The sequence below is a fragment of the Salvelinus alpinus genome, chromosome 1 (genome assembly GCF_045679555.1).
Source record: "Salvelinus alpinus chromosome 1, SLU_Salpinus.1, whole genome shotgun sequence".
In the NCBI taxonomy this organism is placed as follows: Eukaryota; Metazoa; Chordata; class Actinopteri; order Salmoniformes; family Salmonidae; genus Salvelinus; species Salvelinus alpinus.
In genome coordinates, this window is record NC_092086.1 from 3934035 (window position 1) to 3955899 (window position 21865).

A 21865-nucleotide genomic window follows, 5' to 3' on the forward strand; every position below is an offset into this window, starting at 1 on the left:
AGTGCAATTCGTGTCATATGTAAAGCATTAATTTAAAACGGGTGCTTTTTCAACATAGGAAATCCAAAAGCGTGGGACAGTGCAGGAACTGACCAATGGCAGGCATCAACGGACTGACGGAATGACAGCCACCAATGCGCGTTTCGTGATATCAAAGGTCGTTCCTGAATGCATGGAACGCCCATATCAAGAAACACCCCGAATTGCGGTAATGCAATTACACCATATTGAGTTGTCTTGAAAACAACATGTATAAAATCTCAAATATATATTCCTCGCGTCCTTGCCTCCTTCTCAAAATCTATTGGATGACAAAAACCAGAGGTCTCGTCCCTTCCTGACCTTCTTCTCCAATGGGTTTTGAGAAGGAGACTAGGAGCGAGGATACGACAGTATTTTGGATATTTTAGATTCTCCCCATGTCCTCTAGCTTGCACACTGTTGCTCAAACGGCCTCGTTATGAATGGATTCCTCAGAAGGTGGGAGGAAAGGATGTATTTCTGCATCAGCGAGTCAAGCAGCTTTGGTCACACCCTTCCCCGCCTACATACCCCCCCCCCGGGACGAGCTTTACCGCCCGCCATGTTGACAGAGCAGGAGTCAGAGACGTGTAAAAGCCTGCTTAGCTAACTGCTTGGCTAACTAAACTCACATTACGGGAAGGGTGTAAAATAAGCTTTCTCAAACAACAAAAAATAAGTGAACTTTAACCTGGTATTTTATTGATGTTCACTTCTTGATCGTATGGGTTGTACATTCCTGGATATTCAGTGCTCCGTAGAATAACTCGGGAAAGGAAATGGTAAGTTGTGCATTGTTTTTTGCCGTCCAGGTTGTTCAAATCTCCTTGGCTTGGGATGCTTTTGGGTGATGTCTCCACCTAGCACTTATACCTAGCTAGCTAACGTTAGCCAGTTAGTTAGCTAACAAGGTTAGCTTTTGCTACCTTTTATTATCGTTGTAGCTAAGCTAACAGTATCGAGAAGGCGTTTGTAGTTAGCTAGTGGCCTGGCTACTGTGTTGGGGGTGACTCCCTAATTATAAACCCAGATAAAATGCAACAATTAAATCCTAAAACATGTTCAAACTAAATTATTGGAACGTACTTTTTACTCTAAACCGAATGAGTTTGGGGCAGAGAAGGGGGATTGGTTTGGTGGAAATATTGTTTTTGTCGTTCCAACAACTTTTGTTTGGGAATTTCTATTCTATAAGTTTCTTTAACTAACATGCTCATTTGCTAGCTAACGTTAGCTAGTTTGTAGATAACCATAACTTAAACATGTTTTAAATTAAGTTAGTTAGATGTTGTATTGTTTGTTGTAGTGAAGTCTCATAGATTAAATGAAAAATTAGCTAACGTTAGCTATGTGGTTTGGTTCGCGATATCTTGAATTCCTTTTAGCTAACTAGCCGGCTAGCTGGATATGTATTTCAGAAAGGCGTTGATGCCAATTTGTTAGTCCATCGATCCAACATAACTAGTTAAAAACTTCACTGCTCACTCAAGAAATGTTTAGGACACCTAGCTTTAGTTCGTATACAAAGCTACTAGTGTTTGTGAGAGAAAGTTGGCTTTACCATTTAGCTTAGGTAACCGTTTGGAGGCTGAGTTGTTAGCTAGCTAGCTACGGGCTCCGCTTGTTTTCGTGGCGAAACGAGCTAACGTTAACTAGACAACTAGGAAGCGTTGTTTCTCATAACTAGCTCATATCCTGCTGATTTGGTTGATGAATCACTGTAGCAAGAAATACCATTGACATTTCCCGTAAACTATCCATACAGTTTGGTAACTAGCTAACATTGAAGCGGAACATAATTAACTATGAGAGTGGTGTATGTTCACTTTATGTAGTGGCCATAATGTTTGCACGTTGTCGGGGTGGGCGCTGTTTTCCTGCTGTCACCATGTATCAATCGCTGTAACATTATCTCTCAGCGCGGAAACATGGTGCAGGGCACTGAGCGGCATAGCCCTGGGTGTAGCCGGGATGCTGCCCATCTGCCCAGGCTAGGGGGAGCCGCTAGACCCGTGGCGGGGTTAGCGGGGCAGGCTTTGTCTATTGTCTGTCTCTGTGTGTGTGTGTGGTCAGTTTGAGTAAGGGCAGACCAGGGGGGGTGACCGATGCACCTGTAACCGGGTCTCGGTGCGGGATCTCCGGCTTTGTCTTGGGCTGGGGAGGACAAAAGGGCGAATGACGTCTCGATCGGGACATGGGAGGGATGGGTGTGAGAGAGAGGGGTGCTTGGACATTACATTATGTTACTGTGGATTGATCTTTGAATTGATAAGCAGTTCTTGACTTGGGCAGGAGCTCACTGAGCCCTGATAATAAATCAGTGCTTGAAGATGTCTTGCATGGCCGGATGAAGCCATTACTAGTCAGTAAATGGTGGTGTTGTGGGATTAGCTACATATCATCTAGATGAGTGATGAGGAACTCTCTCTTGTCTGTCAACATGACCCAGTTTACTGCACCTGAAAAGTTGAACATTCTAGATTCCAACAGTCAGGTTCTTTAGACAGGTGAAAGAACCGGCTGGATTGCTTGTCTACACACACACACACACACACACACACACACACACACACACCTATTGTGTTGTACGCCCAGTGTATCAATAAAGGGATATTTTGGGGTTTTTGGTAATGAGGCCCTTCATCTACTTCCTCAGAGTCAGATGGACTCGTGGATACCATTTTTTTAATGGTGTGTTTTACAGCTCTGAGTGGTTAGCATCACGCTCGGCTAGCCAGGCTAGCTGCTACATAGTGTGTTTTTACAGCCCAGAGTGGTTAGCATCACGCTAGGCTAGCAAGGCTAGCTGCTACATAGTGTGTTTTTACAGCCCAGAGTGGTTAGCATCACGCTAGGCTAGCAAGGCTAGCTGCTACATAGTGTGTTTTTACAGCCCAGAGTGGTTAGCATCACGCTAGGCTAGCAAGGCTAGCTGCTACATAGTGTGTTTTTACAGCCCAGAGTGGTTAGCATCACGCTAGGCTAGCCAGGCTAGCTGCTACATGTTTCAAGTTTTATTAGTGGTGTGTACAGGATACGCATGGTAACGAAATGTTTACTTGCAGGTTCTTTCTGGACAATGCAACAATAACAATAAATCATAAAATATAAGAATACAAACAAATTAAATGGCTCAGTAGAATAGAATAATTTATTTTGTTATAAGTATATAATACAGGAAGCCACCGCTTATAGTCCAATATTTACACGTGTGTTGGGGAAGTGGGCGACGTGTGTGTATATTGAGCTGTATAATACGTTTGGTAGCAGCAGTTGCTATGTCTGAGTACATGTGTATAACGGTGTGGAGAATTAGAGCAGGTGGTCAGTCCAGTTCAATAGATACCAACAGGTTCAGAGACAGTTTCTATCAGACCTCATGCTCTGATACCGTCTGATGGCTTGTAGATATAAACTGTCTCTGAGCCTGTTGGTATCAGACCTCATGCTCTGATACAGCCTGATGGCTTGTAGGTAGAAACTGTCCCTGAGCCTGTTGGTATCAGACCTCATTCTCCAATACCGTCTGATGGCTTGTAGATAGAAACTGTCCCTGAGCCTGTTGGTATCAGACCTCATTCTCCAATACCGTCTGATGGCTTGTAGATAGAAACTGTCTCTGAGCCTGTTGGTATCAGACCTCATGCTCTGATACAGTCTGATGGCTTGTAGATAGGAACTGTCTCTGAACCTGTTGGTGTCAGACCTCATGCTCTGATACCGTCTGATGGCTTGTAGATAGGAACTGTCTCTGAACCTGTTGGTGTCAGACCTCATGCTCTGATACCGTCTGATGGCTTGTAGATACCAACAGGTTCAGGGACAGTTTCTATCAGACCTCATGCTCTGATACAGTCCGATGGCTTGTAGATAGAAACTGTCTCTGAGCCTGTTGGTGTCAGACCTCATGCTCTGATACAGTCTGATGGCTTGTAGATAGGAACTGTCTCTGAGCCTGTTGGTATCAGACCTCATGCTCTGATACAGTCTGATGGCTTGTAGATAGAAACTGTCTCTGAACCTGTTGGTGTCAGACCTCATGCTCTGATACAGTCTGATGGCTTGTAGATAGGAACTGTCTCTGAGCCTGTTGGTATCAGACCTCATGCTCCAATACCGTCTGATGGCTTGTAGATAGGAACTGTCTCTGAACCTGTTGGTATCAGACCTCATGCTCTGATACAGTCTGATGGCTTGTAGATAGGAACTGTCTCTGAACCTGTTGGTATCAGACCTCATGCTCTGATACAGTCTGATGGCTTGTAGATAGGAACTGTCTCTGAGCCTGTTGGTATCAGACCTCATGCTCCAATACCGTCTGATGGCTTGTAGATAGGAACTGTCTCTGAACCTGTTGGTATCAGACCTCATGCTCCAATACCGTCTGATGGCTTGTAGATAGGAACTGTCTCTGAACCTGTTGGTATCAGACCTCATGCTCTGATACAGTCTGATGGCTTGTAGATAGAAACTGTCTCTGAACCTGTTGGTATCAGACCTCATGCTCTGATACCGTCTGATGGCTTGTAGATAGAAACTGTCCCTGAACCTGTTGGTATCAGACCTCATGCTCTGATACCGTCTGATGGCTTGTAGATAGAAACTGTCCCTGAGCCTGTTGGTATCAGACCTCATTCTCCAATACCGTCTGATGGCTTGTAGATAGAAACTGTCCCTGAGCCTGTTGGTATCAGACCTCATTCTCCAATACCGTCTGATGGCTTGTAGATAGAAACTGTCTCTGAGCCTGTTGGTATCAGACCTCATGCTCCAATACCGACTGAAAGGGAGAGATCAGCTTATCAATCAAATGTATTTATAAAGCCCTTCTTACATCAGCTGATATCTCAAAGTGCTGTACAGAAACCCAGCCTAAAACCCCAAACAGCAAGCAATGCAGGGGTAGAAGCACGGTGGCTAGGAAAAACTCCCTAGAAAGGCCAAAACCTAGGAAGAAACCTAGAGAGGAACCAGGCTATGAGGGGTGGCCAGTCCTCTTCTGGCCGTGCCTAGTGGAGATTATAACAGAACATGGCCAAGATTTTCAAATGTTCATAGATGACCAGCAGGGTCAAATAATAATAATCACAGTAGTTGTCGAGGGTGCAACAGGTCAGCACCTCAGGAGTAAATGTCATTTTGCTTTTCATAGCCGATCATTAAGAGTATCTCTACCGCTCATGCTGTCTCTAGAGAGTTGAAAACAGCAGGTCTGAGACAGGTAGCACGTCCGGTGAACAGGTCAGGGCTCCATAGCCGCAGGCAGAACAGTTGAAACTGGAGCAGCAGCACGACCAGGTGGACAGGGGACAGCAAGGAGTAATCAGGCCAGGTAGTCCTGAGGCATGGTCCTAGGATTCAGGTCCTCCAAGAGAGAGAATTGGAGAGAGCATACTGAAATTCACGCCAGTAAGCCTATGTCTGGTGTGTGTGGGGTCCTTGATTCTGAGTGCCTCTCTCAGGCACCACTTGGAGTAGATTTCCTGGATAGGTAGTAGCACCTGCTGGAGGGCCATGCAGTCGTTGGACAGAGAAATACCCGTACCAGGCCGTGATGCAACGGGTCAGGACGCTCTCGACGTTGCATCGGTAATATTTATGACAGGACCCCCGGGGGGCGGCAGGCCGGAATGTCTTCAGCAGGAAGCCGAGACGCTGTTGCGTCCTCTTGACAAGAGTGTTGGTCCATGACAAGTCCTCGGTGATGTGGACGCCAAGAAACGTAAAAAAAAACTCGTTATGTGGATTGGAGCAAGTTCCCTCCTCTACTTCCTGAAGTTGTCAATCACCTCCATTCTCTCCTTTTTATAGGCTGATTCGTTGTCGTTCGTTACCAGGCCTCCAACCGTGGTGTCGTCAGTAGAATTGAACGGAGTACAGCAGAGGCCTGACGACACACCCCTGGGGGGGCCCCCCTTTTGTTAAGCGTCGGTGTCGAGGACGTGTTGTTGACGTGTTATTGCCAATCCTCACAGCCTCTGGTTCGGCCCGTCAGGAAGTCCAGGATCCAGTTGCAGAGGGGTGCCGTCCAGACCCAGAACTCTGAGCTTGGTGTCGGACCTTGGGAGGGAACAGTAGAGTTGAATGCTTTGAACTGTCGTCCATGAACATGTTCCTCTTGTCCAGATGGTGATGGAAGTGGCTTCTTCTATGGATCTGTTAGAGCGGTCGGTTAATTGGTGTGGGTCCAGTGTGCCTACTGGCCTTGATGTGGGCCCATGACCAGCCAATCCAAGCCCTTCGGTTAATTGGAGTGGGACCAGTGTGCCTACTGGCCTTGATGTGGGCCCATGACCAGCCAATCCAAGCCCTTCGGTTAATTGGAGTGGGACCAGTGGGCCTACTGGCCTTGATGTGGGCCCATGACCAGCCAATCCAAGCCCTTCGGTTAATTGGAGTGGGACCAGTGTGCCTACTGGCCTTGATGTGGGCCCATGACCAGCCAATCCAAGCCCTTCGGTCAATTGGAGTGGGACCAGTGGGCCTACTGGCCTTGATGTGGGCCCATGACCAGCCAATCCAAGCCCTTCGGTCAATTGGAGTGGGACCAGTGGGCCTACTGGCCTTGATGTGGGCCCATGACCAGCCAATCCAAGCCCTTCATGAGGATGCGGTGAGCGCGATGGAGGAGGAGTCATTTGGCCGTGTCACTGTGTCACCGTGTCACCATGTTTTTCTTGGGCACCGGCTGTGAATTTACACCTGGTAGTGTGGTGGATGGGACTACCAGCTCTCTGTAACCTAGAGGACAACCAGTGGGTCTGTCTCCTCTATACCACCCACCTGGTAGTGTGGTGGATGGGACTACCAGCTCTCTGTAACCTAGAGGACAACCAGTGGGTCCGTCTCCTCTATACCACCCACCTGGTAGTGTGGTGGATGGGACTACCAGCTCTCTGTAACCTAGAGGACAACCAGTGGGTCTGTCTCCTCTATACCACCCACCTGGTAGTGTGGTGGATGGGACTACCAGCTCTCTGTAACCTAGAGGACAACCAGTGGGTCTGTCTCCTCTATACCACCCACCTGGTAGTGTGGTGGATGGGACTACCAGATCTCTGTAACCTAGAGGGCAACCAGTGGGTCCGTCTCCTCTATACCACCCACCTGGTAGTGTGGTGGATGGGACTACCAGCTCTCTGTAACCTAGAGGGCAACCAGTGGGTCTGTCTCCTCTATACCACCCACCTGGTAGTGTGGTGGATGGGACTACCAGCTCTCTGTAACCTAGAGGACAACCAGTGGGTCCGTCTCCTCTATACCACCCACCTGGTAGTGTGGTGGATGGGACTACCAGCTCTCTGTAACCTAGAGGGCAACCAGTGGGTCCGTCTCCTCTATACCACCCACCTGGTAGTGTGGTGGATGGGACTACCAGCTCTCTGTAACCTAGAGGGCAACCAGTGGGTCCGTCTCCTCTATACCACCCACCTGGTAGTGTGGTGGATGGGACTACCAGCTCTCTGTAACCTAGAGGACAACCAGTGGGTCTGTCTCCTCTATACCACCCACCTGGTAGTGTGGTGGATGGGACTACCAGCTCTCTGTAACCTAGAGGACAACCAGTGGGTCTGTCTCCTCTATACCACCCACCTGGTAGTGTGGTGGATGGGACTACCAGCTCTCTGTAACCTAGAGGACAACCAGTGGGTCTGTCTCCTCTATACCACCCACCTGGTAGTGTGGTGGATGGGACTACCAGCTCTCTGTAACCTAGAGGGCAACCAGTGGGTCCGTCTCCTCTATACCACCCATCTGGTAGTGTGGTGGATGGGACTACCAGCTCTCTGTAACCTAGAGGGCAACCAGTGGGTCCGTCTCCTCTATACCACCCACCTGGTAGTGTGGTGGATGGGACTACCAGCTCTCTGTAACCTAGAGGGCAACCAGTGGGTCCGTCTCCTCTATACCACCCACCTGGTAGTGTGGTGGATGGGACTACCAGCTCTCTGTAACCTAGAGGGCAACCAGTGGGTCCGTCTCCTCTATACCACCCACCTGGTAGTGTGGTGGATGGGACTACCAGCTCTCTGTAACCTAGAGGGCAACCAGTGGGTCCGTCTCCTCTATACCATGTTTCTTGTAGGATGACAATGTCTGTATTTCTGATTTTATTTGATGAAGTCTGAGTTCCTTCTCTTTAGGCCAAAGGCAGATGACCTCTGACCTTGTATATTCCAGGATGAGATAGTAAAAGCTTTGCGTTCCATAGTGTCTAGTGTGGTTTAGGCCCCAGACCATCTCTCTCTCTCAGGGTCTGTCAGAGCACAGAGACAGTCTGTGTACAGTCCTCCTGCGCTGGGGGGTGAGGGGGAGGGGGGGGGGGTTGTTCCGGGGGGAGACAGGCGGGGGCTCTTCCTCTAGTCGTGTGAGTGAATAAGTGATTTAAAGCAGCAGATGTCATTAGGGCAGTGCTGTATTCATAGAGGGGGGAGGCAGGGTGAGGAGGGAGGTTTGGTAGGAGGGGGGAGGCAGGGTGAGGGAGGTTTGGGGTGAGGGGGGAGGCAGTGGGAGGGGGAGGCAGGGTGAGGAGGGAGGTTTGGCAGGAGGGGGGAGGCAGGGTGAGAAGGGAGGTTTGGCAGGAGGGGGGAGGCAGGGTGAGGAGGGAGATTTGGCAGGTGGGGGGAGGCAGGAGGGGGAGGTTGGAGGTCTCCACACGAGTCACATTTCTGGGCCCTTAAATTGATATGAGGCCCCATCTCTCTCTCTCGCTTGCCCTCTTTCCCCTCTCCTTTCGCTCGTCCTCTCTCTTTCCCCCTTCGCTCCCTCGCCCTTCTCACCATACTAACCCCCCCTGTCTCTCTCTCTCCTCAGGTGATGGCGTGGCTGTGTGTGTGTCCAGCTCTGTGTGTGTGGAGATGGTGCTAACAGGCTGTTGTCTGGAGGACTGTGGAAACACACTGCTGGCCTGCGGAGGAGCCCTGAACACACACACACTCTGACACGGTGACACACACACACACTCTGACACGGTGACACACACACACAACGCTGCCAGTGCAGCGAGAACAGATTCGGAGACACAAACTCCCCCCCACAACACACACACACTCTTGACTGTGTGTCCCAGTCGTGGTAGCGCGCGTGTGTGTGTGTGAGAGACCACCACTATGCCTAGCTCCACTATCAGACGTTCTGTGAAGAACGTGATGAACAACTACTCTGACGCGGAGAAGAAAGTCCGAGAGTCCACCTCCAACGACCCCTGGGGGCCCTCGTCCTCTCTGATGTCAGAGGTCGCCGACCTGACCTACAACGTGGTGGCGTTCAGTGAGATCATGAGCATGATCTGGAGACGACTCAACGACCACGGAAAGAACTGGAGACACGTGTACAAGGCGCTGACGCTGCTCGACTACCTGATTAAGGTAACGCACCCCCCCCCTTTGATGATACGAATCAAATCAAAAACTTTATTAGTCACGTGCGCCGAATAATAAAACAGACTTGAACCGCTTTGGCTTCGTTTTCTTTAAACGCTTTGGTCAGAATCCTGGAATCCGTAACGTCTGAGGTGAAAATGTTTAATGTGTGTAATATGTTGTGTGTTTATGTGTGTGTGTGTGTGTGTCCCAGACGGGGTCAGAGCGTGTGGCCCTGCAGTGTTTAATATGTGTGTGTGTGTGTGTGTGTGTGTGTTCCAGACGGGCTCAGAGCGCGTGGCCCTGCAGTGTAAAGAGAACATCTTTGCCATCCAGACTCTGAAGGACTTCCAGTACATAGACAGAGACGGAAAAGACCAGGGGATCAACGTCAGAGAGAAGAGCAAGCAGCTGGTGGTACTGCTGAAAGATGAGGAGAGACTGAAAGGTGAGGAGGGAGGAGGGAGGAGGTGGTGGTCCTGCTGAAAGATGAGGAGAGACTGAAAGGTGAGGAGGTGGAGGTACTGCTGAAAGATGAGGAGAGACTGAAAGGTGAGGAGGGAGGAGGGAGGAGGTGGTGGTCCTGCTGAAAGATGAGGAGAGACTAGGAGGATGAGGGAGGTGGTCCTGCTGAAAGATGAGGAGAGACTGAAAGGTGAGGAGGGAGGTGGTGGTACTGCTGAAAGATGAGGAGAGACTGAAAGGTGAGGAGGAGGTGGTGGTACTGCTGAAAGATGAGGAGAGACTGAAAGGTGAGGAGGAGGTGGTGGTACTGCTGAAAGATGAGGAGAGACTGAAAGGTGAGGAGGGAGGTACTGCTGAAAGATGAGGAGAGACTGAAAGGTGAGGAGGGAGGAGGGAGGTACTGCTGAAGGATGAGGAGAGACTGAAAGGTGAGGAGGGAGGAGGTACTGCTGAAAGATGAGGAGAGACTGAAAGGTGAGGAGGAAGAGGGAGGTGGTGGTACTGCTGAAAGATGAGGAGAGACTGAAAGGTGAGGAGGGAGGAGGGAGGTACTGCTGAAAGATGAGGAGAGACTGAAAGGTGAGGAGGAAGAGGGAGGTGGTGGTACTGCTGAAAGATGAGGAGAGACTAAGAGGAAGAGGGAGGAGGTGGTACTGCTGAAAGATGAGGAGAGACTAGGAGGAAGAGTGAGGTGGTGGTACTGCTGAAAGATGAGGAGAGACTAGGAGGAAGAGGGAGGTGGTGGTACTGCTGAAAGATGAGGAGAGACTAGGAGGAAGAGGGAGGAGGTGGTACTGCTGAAAGATGAGGAGAGACTAGGAGGAAGAGTGAGGTGGTGGTACTGCTGAAAGATGAGGAGAGACTAGGAGGAAGAGGGAGGTGGTGGTACTGCTGAAAGATGAGGAGAGACTAGGAGGAAGAGGGAGGAGGTGGTACTGCTGAAAGATGAGGAGAGACTAGGAGGAAGAGGGAGGTGGTGGTACTGCTGAAAGATGAGGAGAGACTAGGAGGAAGAGGGAGGTGGTACTGCTGAAAGATGAGGAGAGACTAGGAGGAAGAGGGAGGAGGTACTGCTGAAAGATGAGGAGAGACTAGGAGGAAGAGGGAGGTGGTGGTACTGCTGAAAGATGAGGAGAGACTAGGAGGAAGAGGGAGGTGGTACAGCTGAAAGATGAGGAGAGACTAGGAGGAAGAGGGAGGTGGTACTGCTGAAAGATGAGGAGAGACTAGGAGGAAGAGGGCGGTGGTACTGCTGAAAGATGAGGAGAGACTGAAAGGTGAGGAGGAAGAGGGAGTTGGTACTGCTGAAAGATGAGGAGAGACTGAAAGGTGAGGAGGGAGGAGGTGGAGGTACTGCTGAAAGATGAGGAGAGACTAGGAGGAAGAGGGAGGAGGTACTGCAGAAAGATGAGGAGAGACTAGGAGGAAGAGGGAGGAGGTACTGCTGAAAGATGAGGAGAGACTAGGAGGAAGAGGGAGGAGGTACTGCTGAAAGATGAGAGACTAGGAGGAAGAGGGAGGTGATACTGCTGAAAGATGAGGAGAGACTAGGAGGAAGAGGGAGGAGGTACTGCTGAAAGATGAGGAGAGACTAGGAGGAAGAGGGAGGTGGTCCTGCTGAAAGATGAGGAGAGACTAGGAGGAAGAGGGAGGTGGTGGTACTGCTGAAAGATGAGGAGAGACTAGGAGGAAGAGGGAGGTGGTGGTACTGCTGAAAGATGAGGAGAGACTAGGAGGAAGAGGGAGGTGGTACTGCTGAAAGATGAGGAGAGACTAGGAGGAAGAGGGAGGCGGTACTGCTGAAAGATGAGGAGAGACTAGGAGGAAGAGGGAGGTGGTACTGCTGAAAGATGAGGAGAGACTAGGAGGAAGAGGGAGGTGGTACTGCTGAAAGATGAGGAGAGCCTAGGAGGAAGAGGGAGCTGGTACTGCTGAAAGATGAGGAGAGACTAGGAGGAAGAGGGAGGTGGTGGTACTGCTGAAAGATGAGGAGAGACTAGGAGGAAGAGGGAGGTGGTACTGCTGGAAGATGAGGAGAGACTAGGAGGAAGAGGGAGTTGGTACTGCTGAAAGATGAGGAGAGACTAGGAGGAAGAGGGAGGAGGTGGTACTGCTGAAAGATGAGGAGAGACTAGGAGGAAGAGGGAGGTGGTCCTGCTGAAAGATGAGGAGAGACTAGGAGGAAGAGGGAGGTGGTACTGCTGGAAGATGAGGAGAGACTAGGAGGAAGAGGGAGGAGGTGGTACTGCTGAAAGATGAGGAGAGACTAGGAGGAAGAGGGAGGTGGTACTGCTGAAAGATGAGGAGAGACTAGGAGGAAGAGGGAGGTGGTACTGCTGAAAGATGAGGAGAGACTAGGAGGAAGAGGGAGGTAGTGGTACTGCTGAAAGATGAGGAGAGACTAGGAGGAAGAGGGAGGTAGTGGTACTGCTGAAAGATGAGGAAAGACTAGGAGGAAGAGGGAGGTGGTACTGCTGGAAGATGAGGAGAGACTAGGAGGAAGAGGGAGGTGGTGGTACTGCTGAAAGATGAGGAGAGACTAGGAGGAAGAGGGAGGTGGTGGGACTGCTGAAAGATGAGGAGAGACTAGGAGGAAGAGGGAGGAGGTGGTACTGCTGAAAGATGAGGAGAGACTAGGAGGAAGAGGGAGGTGTTGGTACTGCTGAAAGATGAGGAGAGACTAGGAGGGAGAGGGAGGTGGTGGTACTGCTGAAAGATGAGGAGAGACTAGGAGGGAGAGGGAGGTGGTGGGACTGCTGAAAGATGAGAGACTAGGAGGAAGAGGGAGGTGGTGGGACTGCTGAAAGATGAGGAGAGACTAGGAGGAAGAGGGAGGAGGTACTGCTGAAAGATGAGGAGAGACTAGGAGGAAGAGGGAGGTGGTACTGCTGGAAGATGAGGAGAGACTAGGAGGAAAAGGGAGGAGGTGGTACTGCTGAAAGATGAGGAGAGACTAGGAGGAAGAGGGAGGTGGTGGTACTGCTGAAAGATGAGGAGAGACTAGGAGGAAGAGGGAGGTGGTGGTACTGCTGAAAGATGAGGAGAGACTAGGAGGAAGAGGGAGGTGGTCCTGCTGAAAGATGAGAGATTAGGAGGAAGAGGGAGGTGGTGGTACTGCTGAAAGAGGAGAGACGAAGAGGGAGGTGGTGGTACTGCTGAAAGATGAGGAGAGACTAGGAGGGAGAGGGAGGTGGTGGTACTGCTGAAAGATGAGGAGAGACTAGGAGGAAGAGGGAGGTGGTGGGACTGCTGAAAGATGAGGAGAGACTAGGAGGAAGAGGGAGGAGGTGGTACTGCTGAAAGATGAGGAGAGACTAGGAGGAAGAGGGAGGTGGTGGGACTGCTGAAAGATGAGGAGAGACTAGGAGGAAGAGGGAGGAGGTGGTACTGCTGAAAGATGAGGAGAGACTAGGAGGAAGAGGGAGGTGTTGGTACTGCTGAAAGATGAGGAGAGACTAGGAGGGAGAGGGAGGTGGTGGTACTGCTGAAAGATGAGGAGAGACTAGGAGGGAGAGGGAGGTGGTGGGACTGCTGAAAGATGAGGAGAGACTAGGAGGAAGAGGGAGGTGGTACTGCTGAAAGATGAGGAGAGACTAGGAGGAAGAGGGAGGTGGTACTGCTGGAAGATGAGGAGAGACTAGGAGGAAAAGGGAGGAGGTGGTACTGCTGAAAGATGAGGAGAGACTAGGAGGAAGAGGGAGGTGGTGGTACTGCTGAAAGATGAGGAGAGACTAGGAGGAAGAGGGAGGTGGTGGTACTGCTGAAAGATGAGGAGAGACTAGGAGGAAGAGGGAGGTGGTCCTGCTGAAAGATGAGAGATTAGGAGGAAGAGGGAGGTGGTGGTACTGCTGAAAGAGGAGACGAAGAGGGAGGTGGTGGTACTGCTGAAAGATGAGGAGAGACTAGGAGGGAGAGGGAGGTGGTGGTACTGCTGAAAGATGAGGAGAGACTAGGAGGAAGAGGGAGGTGGTGGGACTGCTGAAAGATGAGGAGAGACTAGGAGGAAGAGGGAGGAGGTGGTACTGCTGAAAGATGAGGAGAGACTAGGAGGAAGAGGGAGGTGGTGGGACTGCTGAAAGATGAGGAGAGACTAGGAGGAAGAGGGAGGAGGTGGTACTGCTGAAAGATGAGGAGAGACTAGGAGGAAGAGGGAGGTGTTGGTACTGCTGAAAGATGAGGAGAGACTAGGAGGGAGAGGGAGGTGGTGGTACTGCTGAAAGATGAGGAGAGACTAGGAGGGAGAGGGAGGTGGTGGGACTGCTGAAAGATGAGGAGAGACTAGGAGGAAGAGGGAGGTGGTACTGCTGAAAGATGAGGAGAGACTAGGAGGAAGAGGGAGGTGGTACTGCTGAGAGATGAGGAGAGACTAGGAGGGAGAGGATGGTGGTACTGCTGAAAGATGAGGAGAGACTAGGAGGATGAGGGAGGAGGTCCTGCTGAAAGATGAGGAGAGACTAGGAGGATGAGGGAGGAGGTACTGCTGAAAGATGAGGAGAGACTAGGAGGAAGAGGGAGGTGGTACTGCTGGAAGATGAGGAGAGACTAGGAGGAAGAGGGAGGAGGTGGTACTGCTGAAAGATGAGGAGAGACTAGGAGGAAGAGGGAGGTGGTGGTACTGCTGAAAGATGAGGAGAGACTAGGAGGAAGAGGGAGGTGGTCCTGCTGAAAGATGAGGAGAGACTAGGAGGAAGAGGGAGGTGGTGGTACTGCTGAAAGAGGAGAGACGAAGAGGGAGGTGGTGGTACTGCTGAAAGATGAGGAGAGACTAGGAGGAAGAGGGAGGTGGTGGTACTGCTGAAAGATGAGGAGAGACTAGGAGAATGAGGGAGATGGTACTGCTGAAAGGTGAGGAGAGACGAAGAGGGAGGAGGTACTGCTGAAAGATGAGGAGAGACTAGGAGGAAGAGGGAGGTGGTGGTACTGCTGAAAGATGAGGAGAGACTAGGAGGAAGAGGGAGGTGGTGGTACTGCTGAAAGATGAGAGACTAGGAGGAAGAGGGAGGTGGTGGTACTGCTGAAAGATGAGGAGAGACTAGGAGGAAGACGGAGGTGGTGGTACTGCTGAAAGATGAGGAGAGACTAGGAGGAAGAGGGAGGTGGTACTGCTGAAAGATGAGGAGAGACTAGGAGTAAGAGGGAGGTGGTGGGACTGCTGAAAGATGAGGAGAGACTAGGAGGAAGAGGGAGGAGGTGGTACTGCTGAAAGATGAGGAGAGACTAGGAGGAAGAGGGAGGTGGTGGTACTGCTGAAAGATGAGGAGAGACTAGGAGGGAGAGGATGGTGGTACTGCTGAAAGATGAGGAGAGACTAAGAGGATGAGGGAGGAGGTACTGCTGAAAGATGAGGAGAGACTAGGAGGAAGAGGGAGGTGGTACTGCTGGAAGATGAGGAGAGACTAGGAGGAAGAGGGAGGTGGAGGTACTGCTGAAAGATGAGGAGAGACTAGGAGGAAGAGGGAGGTGGTGGGACTGCTGAAAGATGAGGAGAGACTAGGAGGAAGAGGGAGGAGGTGGTACTGCTGAAAGATGAGGAGAGACTAGGAGGAAGAGGGAGGTGTTGGTACTGCTGAAAGATGAGGAGAGACTAGGAGGGAGAGGGAGGTGGTGGTACTGCTGAAAGATGAGGAGAGACTAGGAGGGAGAGGGAGGTGGTGGGACTGCTGAAAGATGAGAGACTAGGAGGAAGAGGGAGGTGGTGGGACTGCTGAAAGATGAGGAGAGACTAGGAGGAAGAGGGAGGTGGTACTGCTGAAAGATGAGGAGAGACTAGGAGGAAGAGGGAGGTGGTACTGCTGAAAGATGAGGAGAGACTAGGAGGAAGAGGGAGGAGGTGGTACTGCTGAAAGATGAGGAGAGACTAGGAGGAAGAGGGAGGTGGTGGTACTGCTGGAAGATGAGGAGAGACTAGGAGGAAAAGGGAGGAGGTGGTACTGCTGAAAGATGAGGAGAGACTAGGAGGAAGAGGGAGGTGGTGGTACTGCTGAAAGATGAGGAGAGACTAGGAGGAAGAGGGAGGTGGTGGTACTGCTGAAAGATGAGGAGAGACTAGGAGGAAGAGGGAGGTGGTCCTGCTGAAAGATGAGGAGAGACTAGGAGGAAGAGGGAGGTGGTACTGCTGAAAGATGAGGAGAGACTAGGAGGGAGAGGATGGTGGTACTGCTGAAAGATGAGGAGAGACTAGGAGGAAGAGGGAGGTGGTACTGCTGGAAGATGAGGAGAGACTAGGAGGAAGAGGGAGGAGGTGGTACTGCTGAAAGATGAGGAGAGACTAGGAGGAAGAGGGAGGTGGTACTGCTGAAAGATGAGGAGAGACTAGGAGGAAGAGGGAGGTGGTACTGCTGAAAGATGAGGAGAGACTAGGAGGAAGAGGGAGGTAGTGGTACTGCTGAAAGATGAGGAGAGACTAGGAGGAAGAGGGAGGTAGTGGTACTGCTGAAAGATGAGGAAAGACTAGGAGGAAGAGGGAGGTGGTGTGACTGCTGAAAGATGAGGAGAGACTAGGAGGAAGAGGGAGGTGGTGGGACTGCTGAAAGATGAGTAAAGACTAGGAGGAAGAGGGAGGTGGTGTGACTGCTGAAAGATGAGGAGAGACTAGGAGGAAGAGGGAGGTGGTGGGACTGCTGAAAGATGAGGAGAGACTAGGAGGAAGAGGGAGGAGGTGGTACTGCTGAAAGATGAGGAGAGACTAGGAGGAAGAGGGAGGTGTTGGTACTGCTGAAAGATGAGGAGAGACTAGGAGGGAGAGGGAGGTGGTGGTACTGCTGAAAGATGAGGAGAGACTAGGAGGGAGAGGGAGGTGGTGGGACTGCTGAAAGATGAGAGACTAGGAGGAAGAGGGAGGTGGTGGGACTGCTGAAAGATGAGGAGAGACTAGGAGGAAGAGGGAGGTGGTACTGCTGAAAGATGAGGAGAGACTAGGAGGAAGAGGGAGGTGGTACTGCTGAAAGATGAGGAGAGACTAGGAGGAAGAGGGAGGAGGTGGTACTGCTGAAAGATGAGGAGAGACTAGGAGGAAGAGGGAGGTGGTGGTACTGCTGGAAGATGAGGAGAGACTAGGAGGAAAAGGGAGGAGGTGGTACTGCTGAAAGATGAGGAGAGACTAGGAGGAAGAGGGAGGTGGTGGTACTGCTGAAAGATGAGGAGAGACTAGGAGGAAGAGGGAGGTGGTGGTACTGCTGAAAGATGAGGAGAGACTAGGAGGAAGAGGGAGGTGGTCCTGCTGAAAGATGAGGAGAGACTAGGAGGAAGAGGGAGGTGGTACTGCTGAAAGATGAGGAGAGACTAGGAGGAAGAGGGAGGTGGTGGTACTGCTGAAAGATGAGAGACGAAGAGGGAGGTGGTGGTACTGCTGAAAGATGAGGAGAGACTAGGAGGAAGAGGGAGGTGGTGGTACTGCTGAAAGATGAGGAGAGACTAGGAGAATGAGGGAGATGGTACTGCTGAAAGATGAGGAGAGACTAGGAGGAAGAGGGAGGAGGTACTGCTGAAAGATGAGGAGAGACTAGGAGGAAGAGGGAGGTGGTGGTACTGCTGAAAGATGAGAGACTAGGAGGAAGAGGGAGGTGGTGGTACTGCTGAAAGATGAGGAGAGACTAGGAGGAAGAGGGAGGTGGTCCTGCTGAAAGATGAGGAGAGACTAGGAGGGAGAGGATGGTGGTACTGCTGAAAGATGAGGAGAGACTAGGAGGAAGAGGGAGGTGGTACTGCTGAAAGATGAGGAGAGACTAGGAGGAAGAGGGAGGTGGTACTGCTGAAAGATGAGGAGAGACTAGGAGGAAGAGGGAGGTGGGACTGCTGAAAGATGAGGAGAGACTAGGAGGGAGAGGATGGTGGTACTGCTGAAAGATGAGGAGAGACTAGGAGGAAGAGGGAGGAGGTACTGCTGAAAGATGAGGAGAGACTAGGAGGAAGAGGGATGAGGTACTGCTGAAAGATGAGGAGAGACTAGGAGGAAGAGGGATGAGGTACTGCTGAAAGATGAGGAGAGACTAGGAGGAAGAGGGAGGTGGTACTGCTGAAAGATGAGGAGAGACTAGGAGGAAGAGGGAGGTGGTGGTACTGAAAGATGAGGAGAGACTAGGAGGGAGAGGGAGGGGGTACTGCTGAAAGATGAGGAGAGACTAGGAGGAAGAGGGAGGTGGTGGTACTGCTGAAAGATGAGGAGAGACTAGGAGGAAGAGGGAGGTGGTGGTACTGCTGAAAGATGAGGAGAGACTAGTAGGAAGAGGGAGGTGGAGGTACTGCTGAAAGATGAGGAGAGACTAGGAGGAAGAGGGAGGTGGTACTGCTGAAAGATGAGGAGAGACTAGGAGGAAGAGGGAGGTGGAGGTACTGCTGAAAGATGAGGAGAGACTATGAGGAAGAGGCAGGTGGTGGTACTGCTGAAAGATGAGGAGAGACTAGGAGGAAGAGGGAGGTGGTGGTACTGAAAGATGAGGAGAGACTAGGAGGAAGAGGGAGGAGGTACTGCTGAAAGATGAGGAGAGACTAGGAGGAAGAGGGAGGTGGTGGGACTGCTGAAAGATGAGGAGAGACTAGGAGGAAGAGGGAGGTGGTCCTGCTGAAAGACTTTCTAGTCTGTTGTATTCTACAGATAATATTCACTAGTAATGTACTGTCTATCATAGACCACTAGGGCCGTCTGTAGTAATGTACTGTCTATCATAGACCACTAGGTCTGTCTGTAGTAATGTACTGTCTATCATAGACCACTAGGTCTGTCTGGAGTAATGTACTGTCTATCATAGACCACTAGGTCTGTCTGGAGTAATGTACTGTCTATCATAGACCACTAGGTCTGTCTGGAGTAATGTACTGTCTATCATAGACCACTAGGTCTGTCTGTAGTAATGTACTGTCTATCATAGACCACTAGATCTGTCTGTAGTAATGTACCGTCTACCATAGACCACTAGGTCTGTCTGTAGTAATGTACTGTCTATCATAGACCACTAGATCTGTCTGTAGTAATGTACCGTCTACCATAGACCACTAGGTCTGTCTGTAGTAATGTACTGTCTATCATAGACCACTAGGTCTGTCTGGAGTAATGTACTGTCTATCATAGACCACTAGATCTGTCTGTAGTAATGTACTGTCTATCATAGACCACTAGGTCTGTCTGTAGTAATGTACTGTCTATCATAGACCACTAGGGCTGTCTGTAGTAATGTACTGTCTATCATAGACCACTAGATCTGTCTGTAGTAATGTACTGTCTATCATAGACCACTAGATCTGTCTGTAGTAATGTACTGTCTATCATAGACCACTAGATCTGTCTGTAGTAATGTACTGTCTATCATAGACCACTAGGTCTGTCTGTAGTAATGTACTGTCTATCATAGACCACTAGGGCTGTCTGTAGTAATGTACTGTCTATCATAGACCACTAGATCTGTCTGTAGTAATGTACTGTCTACCATAGACCACTAGATCTGTCTGTAGTAATGTACTGTCTATCATAGACCACTAGGTCTGTCTGTAGTAATGTACTGTCTATCATAGACCACTAGGTCCGTCTGTAGTAATGTACTGTCTATCATAGACCACTTGGTCTGTCTGTAGTAATGTACTGTCTATCATAGACCACTAGATCTGTCTGTAGTAATGTACTGTCTATCATAGACCACTAGGTCTGTCTGTAGTAATGTACTGTCTATCATAGACCACTAGATCTGTCTGTAGTAATGTACTGTCTATCATAGACCACTAGATCTGTCTGTAGTAATGTACTGTCTATCATAGACCACTAGATCTGTCTGTAGTAATGTACTGTCTATCATAGACCACTAGGTCTGTCTGTAGTAATGTCTATCATAGACCATTAGGTCTGTCTGTAGTAATGTACTGTCTATCATAGACCACTAGGTCTGTCTGTAGTAATGTCTATCATAGACCACTAGGTCTGTCTGTAGTAATGTACTGTCTATCATAGACCACTAGGTCTGTCTGTAGTAATGTACCGTCTATCATAGACCACTAGGTCTGTCTGTAGTAATGTACTGTCTATCATAGACCACTAGGTCTGTCTGTAGTAATGTACTGTCTATCATAGACCACTAGATCTGTCCAGGTGAGGTTAATGATGATGATGATGATTCTGTCCAGGTGAGCGTTGCCAGGCTCTGAAGACGAAGGAGAGGATGGCCCAGGTCACCACGACTGGGGCGGTGACACCAGGTCAGGGTTTCGGCAGAGGGTCGTCTCAACCCAACCTGTCGACCTCCTACAGCGAGGAGTACGGCAAGTCAGAGGGGTCACCTGCGTCTTACCACGGCTGTGAGTAGTACCAACTATATTACATACCTGACACACAGACACACACACACACACACACACACACACACACAGAGGCTTGGACACACACACACACACAGACACACACACACAGAGGCTTGGACACACACACACACACACCAGACACACACACACACACAGGCTTAGACCCACATTAAGAGTTTTCAGATTGTGTCCGAGGTTTGATCTTCTCTTTCCTATAACTAGATTGTCCAATCAAAACTCATCTTTTTAGCTTTCAGCTCGTTTCATGTTAGAGCCAGGCTTTGAGCTGACTGACTGGCTGACTGACTGACTGGCTGGCTGGGAGGAGTTCTGACTGGCTGTCTGTAGTCTGACTGACTGACTGGCTGGGAGGAGGTCTGAGTCTCAGACTGAACATGTAGTGGGTTAGGATGGAGTCTCAGACTGAACATGAAGTGGGTTAGGATGGAGTCTCAGACTGAACATGAAGTGGGTTAGGATGGAGTCTCAGACTGAACATGAAGTGGGTTAGGATGGAGTCTCAGACTGAAACATGAAGTGGGTTAGGATGGAGTCTCAGACTGAACATGAAGTGGGTTAGGATGGAGTCTCAGAATGAACATGAAGTGGGTTAGGATGGAGTCTCAGACTGAACATGAAGTGGGTTAGGATGGAGTCTCAGTCTGAACATGAAGTGGGTTAGGATGGAGTCTCAGACTGAACATGAAGTGGGTTAGGATGGAGTCTCAGACTGAACATGAAGTGGGTTAGGATGGAGTCTCAGTCTGAACATGAAGTGGGTTAGGATGGAGTCTCAGACTGAACATGAAGTGGGTTAGGATGGAGTCTCAGACTGAACATGTAGTGGGTTAGGATGGAGTCTCAGACTGAACATGTAGTGGGTTAGGATGGAGTCTCAGACTGAACATGTAGTGGGTTAGGATGGAGTCTCAGACTGAACATGAAGTGGGTTAGGATGGAGTCTCAGACTGAACATGAAGTGGGTTAGGATGGAGTCTCAGACTGAACATGAAGTGGGTTAGGATGGAGTCTCAGACTGAAACATGAAGTGGGTTAGGATGGAGTCTCAGACTGAACATGAAGTGGGTTAGGATGGAGTCTCAGAATGAACATGAAGTGGGTTAGGATGGAGTCTCAGACTGAACATGAAGTGGGTTAGGATGGAGTCTCAGTCTGAACATGAAGTGGGTTAGGATGGAGTCTCAGACTGAACATGAAGTGGGTTAGGATGGAGTCTCAGTCTGAACATGAAGTGGGTTAGGATGGAGTCTCAGACTGAAACATGTAGTGGGTTAGGATGGAGTCTCAGAATGAACATGAAGTGGGTTAGGATGGAGTCTCAGACTGAACATGAAGTGGGTTAGGATGGAGTCTCAGACTGAACATGAAGTGGGTTAGGATGGAGTCTCAGACTGAAACATGTAGTGGGTTAGGATGGAGTCTCAGTCTGAAACATGTAGTGGGTTAGGATGGAGTCTCAGACTGAACATGAAGTGGGTTAGGATGGAGTCTCAGACTGAACAGGAAGTGGGTTAGGATGGAGTCTCAGACTGAACATGTAGTGGGTTAGGATGGAGTCTCAGTCTGAACATGAAGTGGGTTAGGATGGAGTCTCAGACTGGACATGAAGTGGGTTAGGATGGAGTCTCAGTCTGAACATGAAGTGGGTTAGGATGGAGTCTCAGACTGAACATGTAGTGGGTTAGGATGGAGTCTCAGACTGAACATGAAGT

General features: G+C 50.1%; 1 protein-coding gene across 6 annotated transcripts in view; it reads left to right on the forward strand.

Moving 5' to 3' along the window:
- Positions 1–435: 435 nt before the first annotated feature.
- The window catches only part of epn2 (epsin 2), a 71044-nt gene continuing 49614 nt past the window's right edge, over positions 436–21865 (forward strand). For 4 of the 6 annotated variants that reach the window (XM_071390950.1, XM_071390947.1, XM_071390948.1 and 1 more), the window contains exons 1-4: positions 437–803; positions 8836–9389; positions 9666–9831; positions 19959–20129. In XM_071390950.1, the coding sequence (XP_071247051.1) occupies positions 9132–9389; positions 9666–9831; positions 19959–20129 (595 nt within the window). In that variant the 5' untranslated portion in view covers positions 437–803; positions 8836–9131. Of the gene's footprint in view, positions 804–8835; positions 9390–9597; positions 9832–19958; positions 20130–21865 lie in introns of those variants that run through there. The other 2 variants (XM_071390949.1, XM_071390952.1) reach the window with 2 other exon arrangements.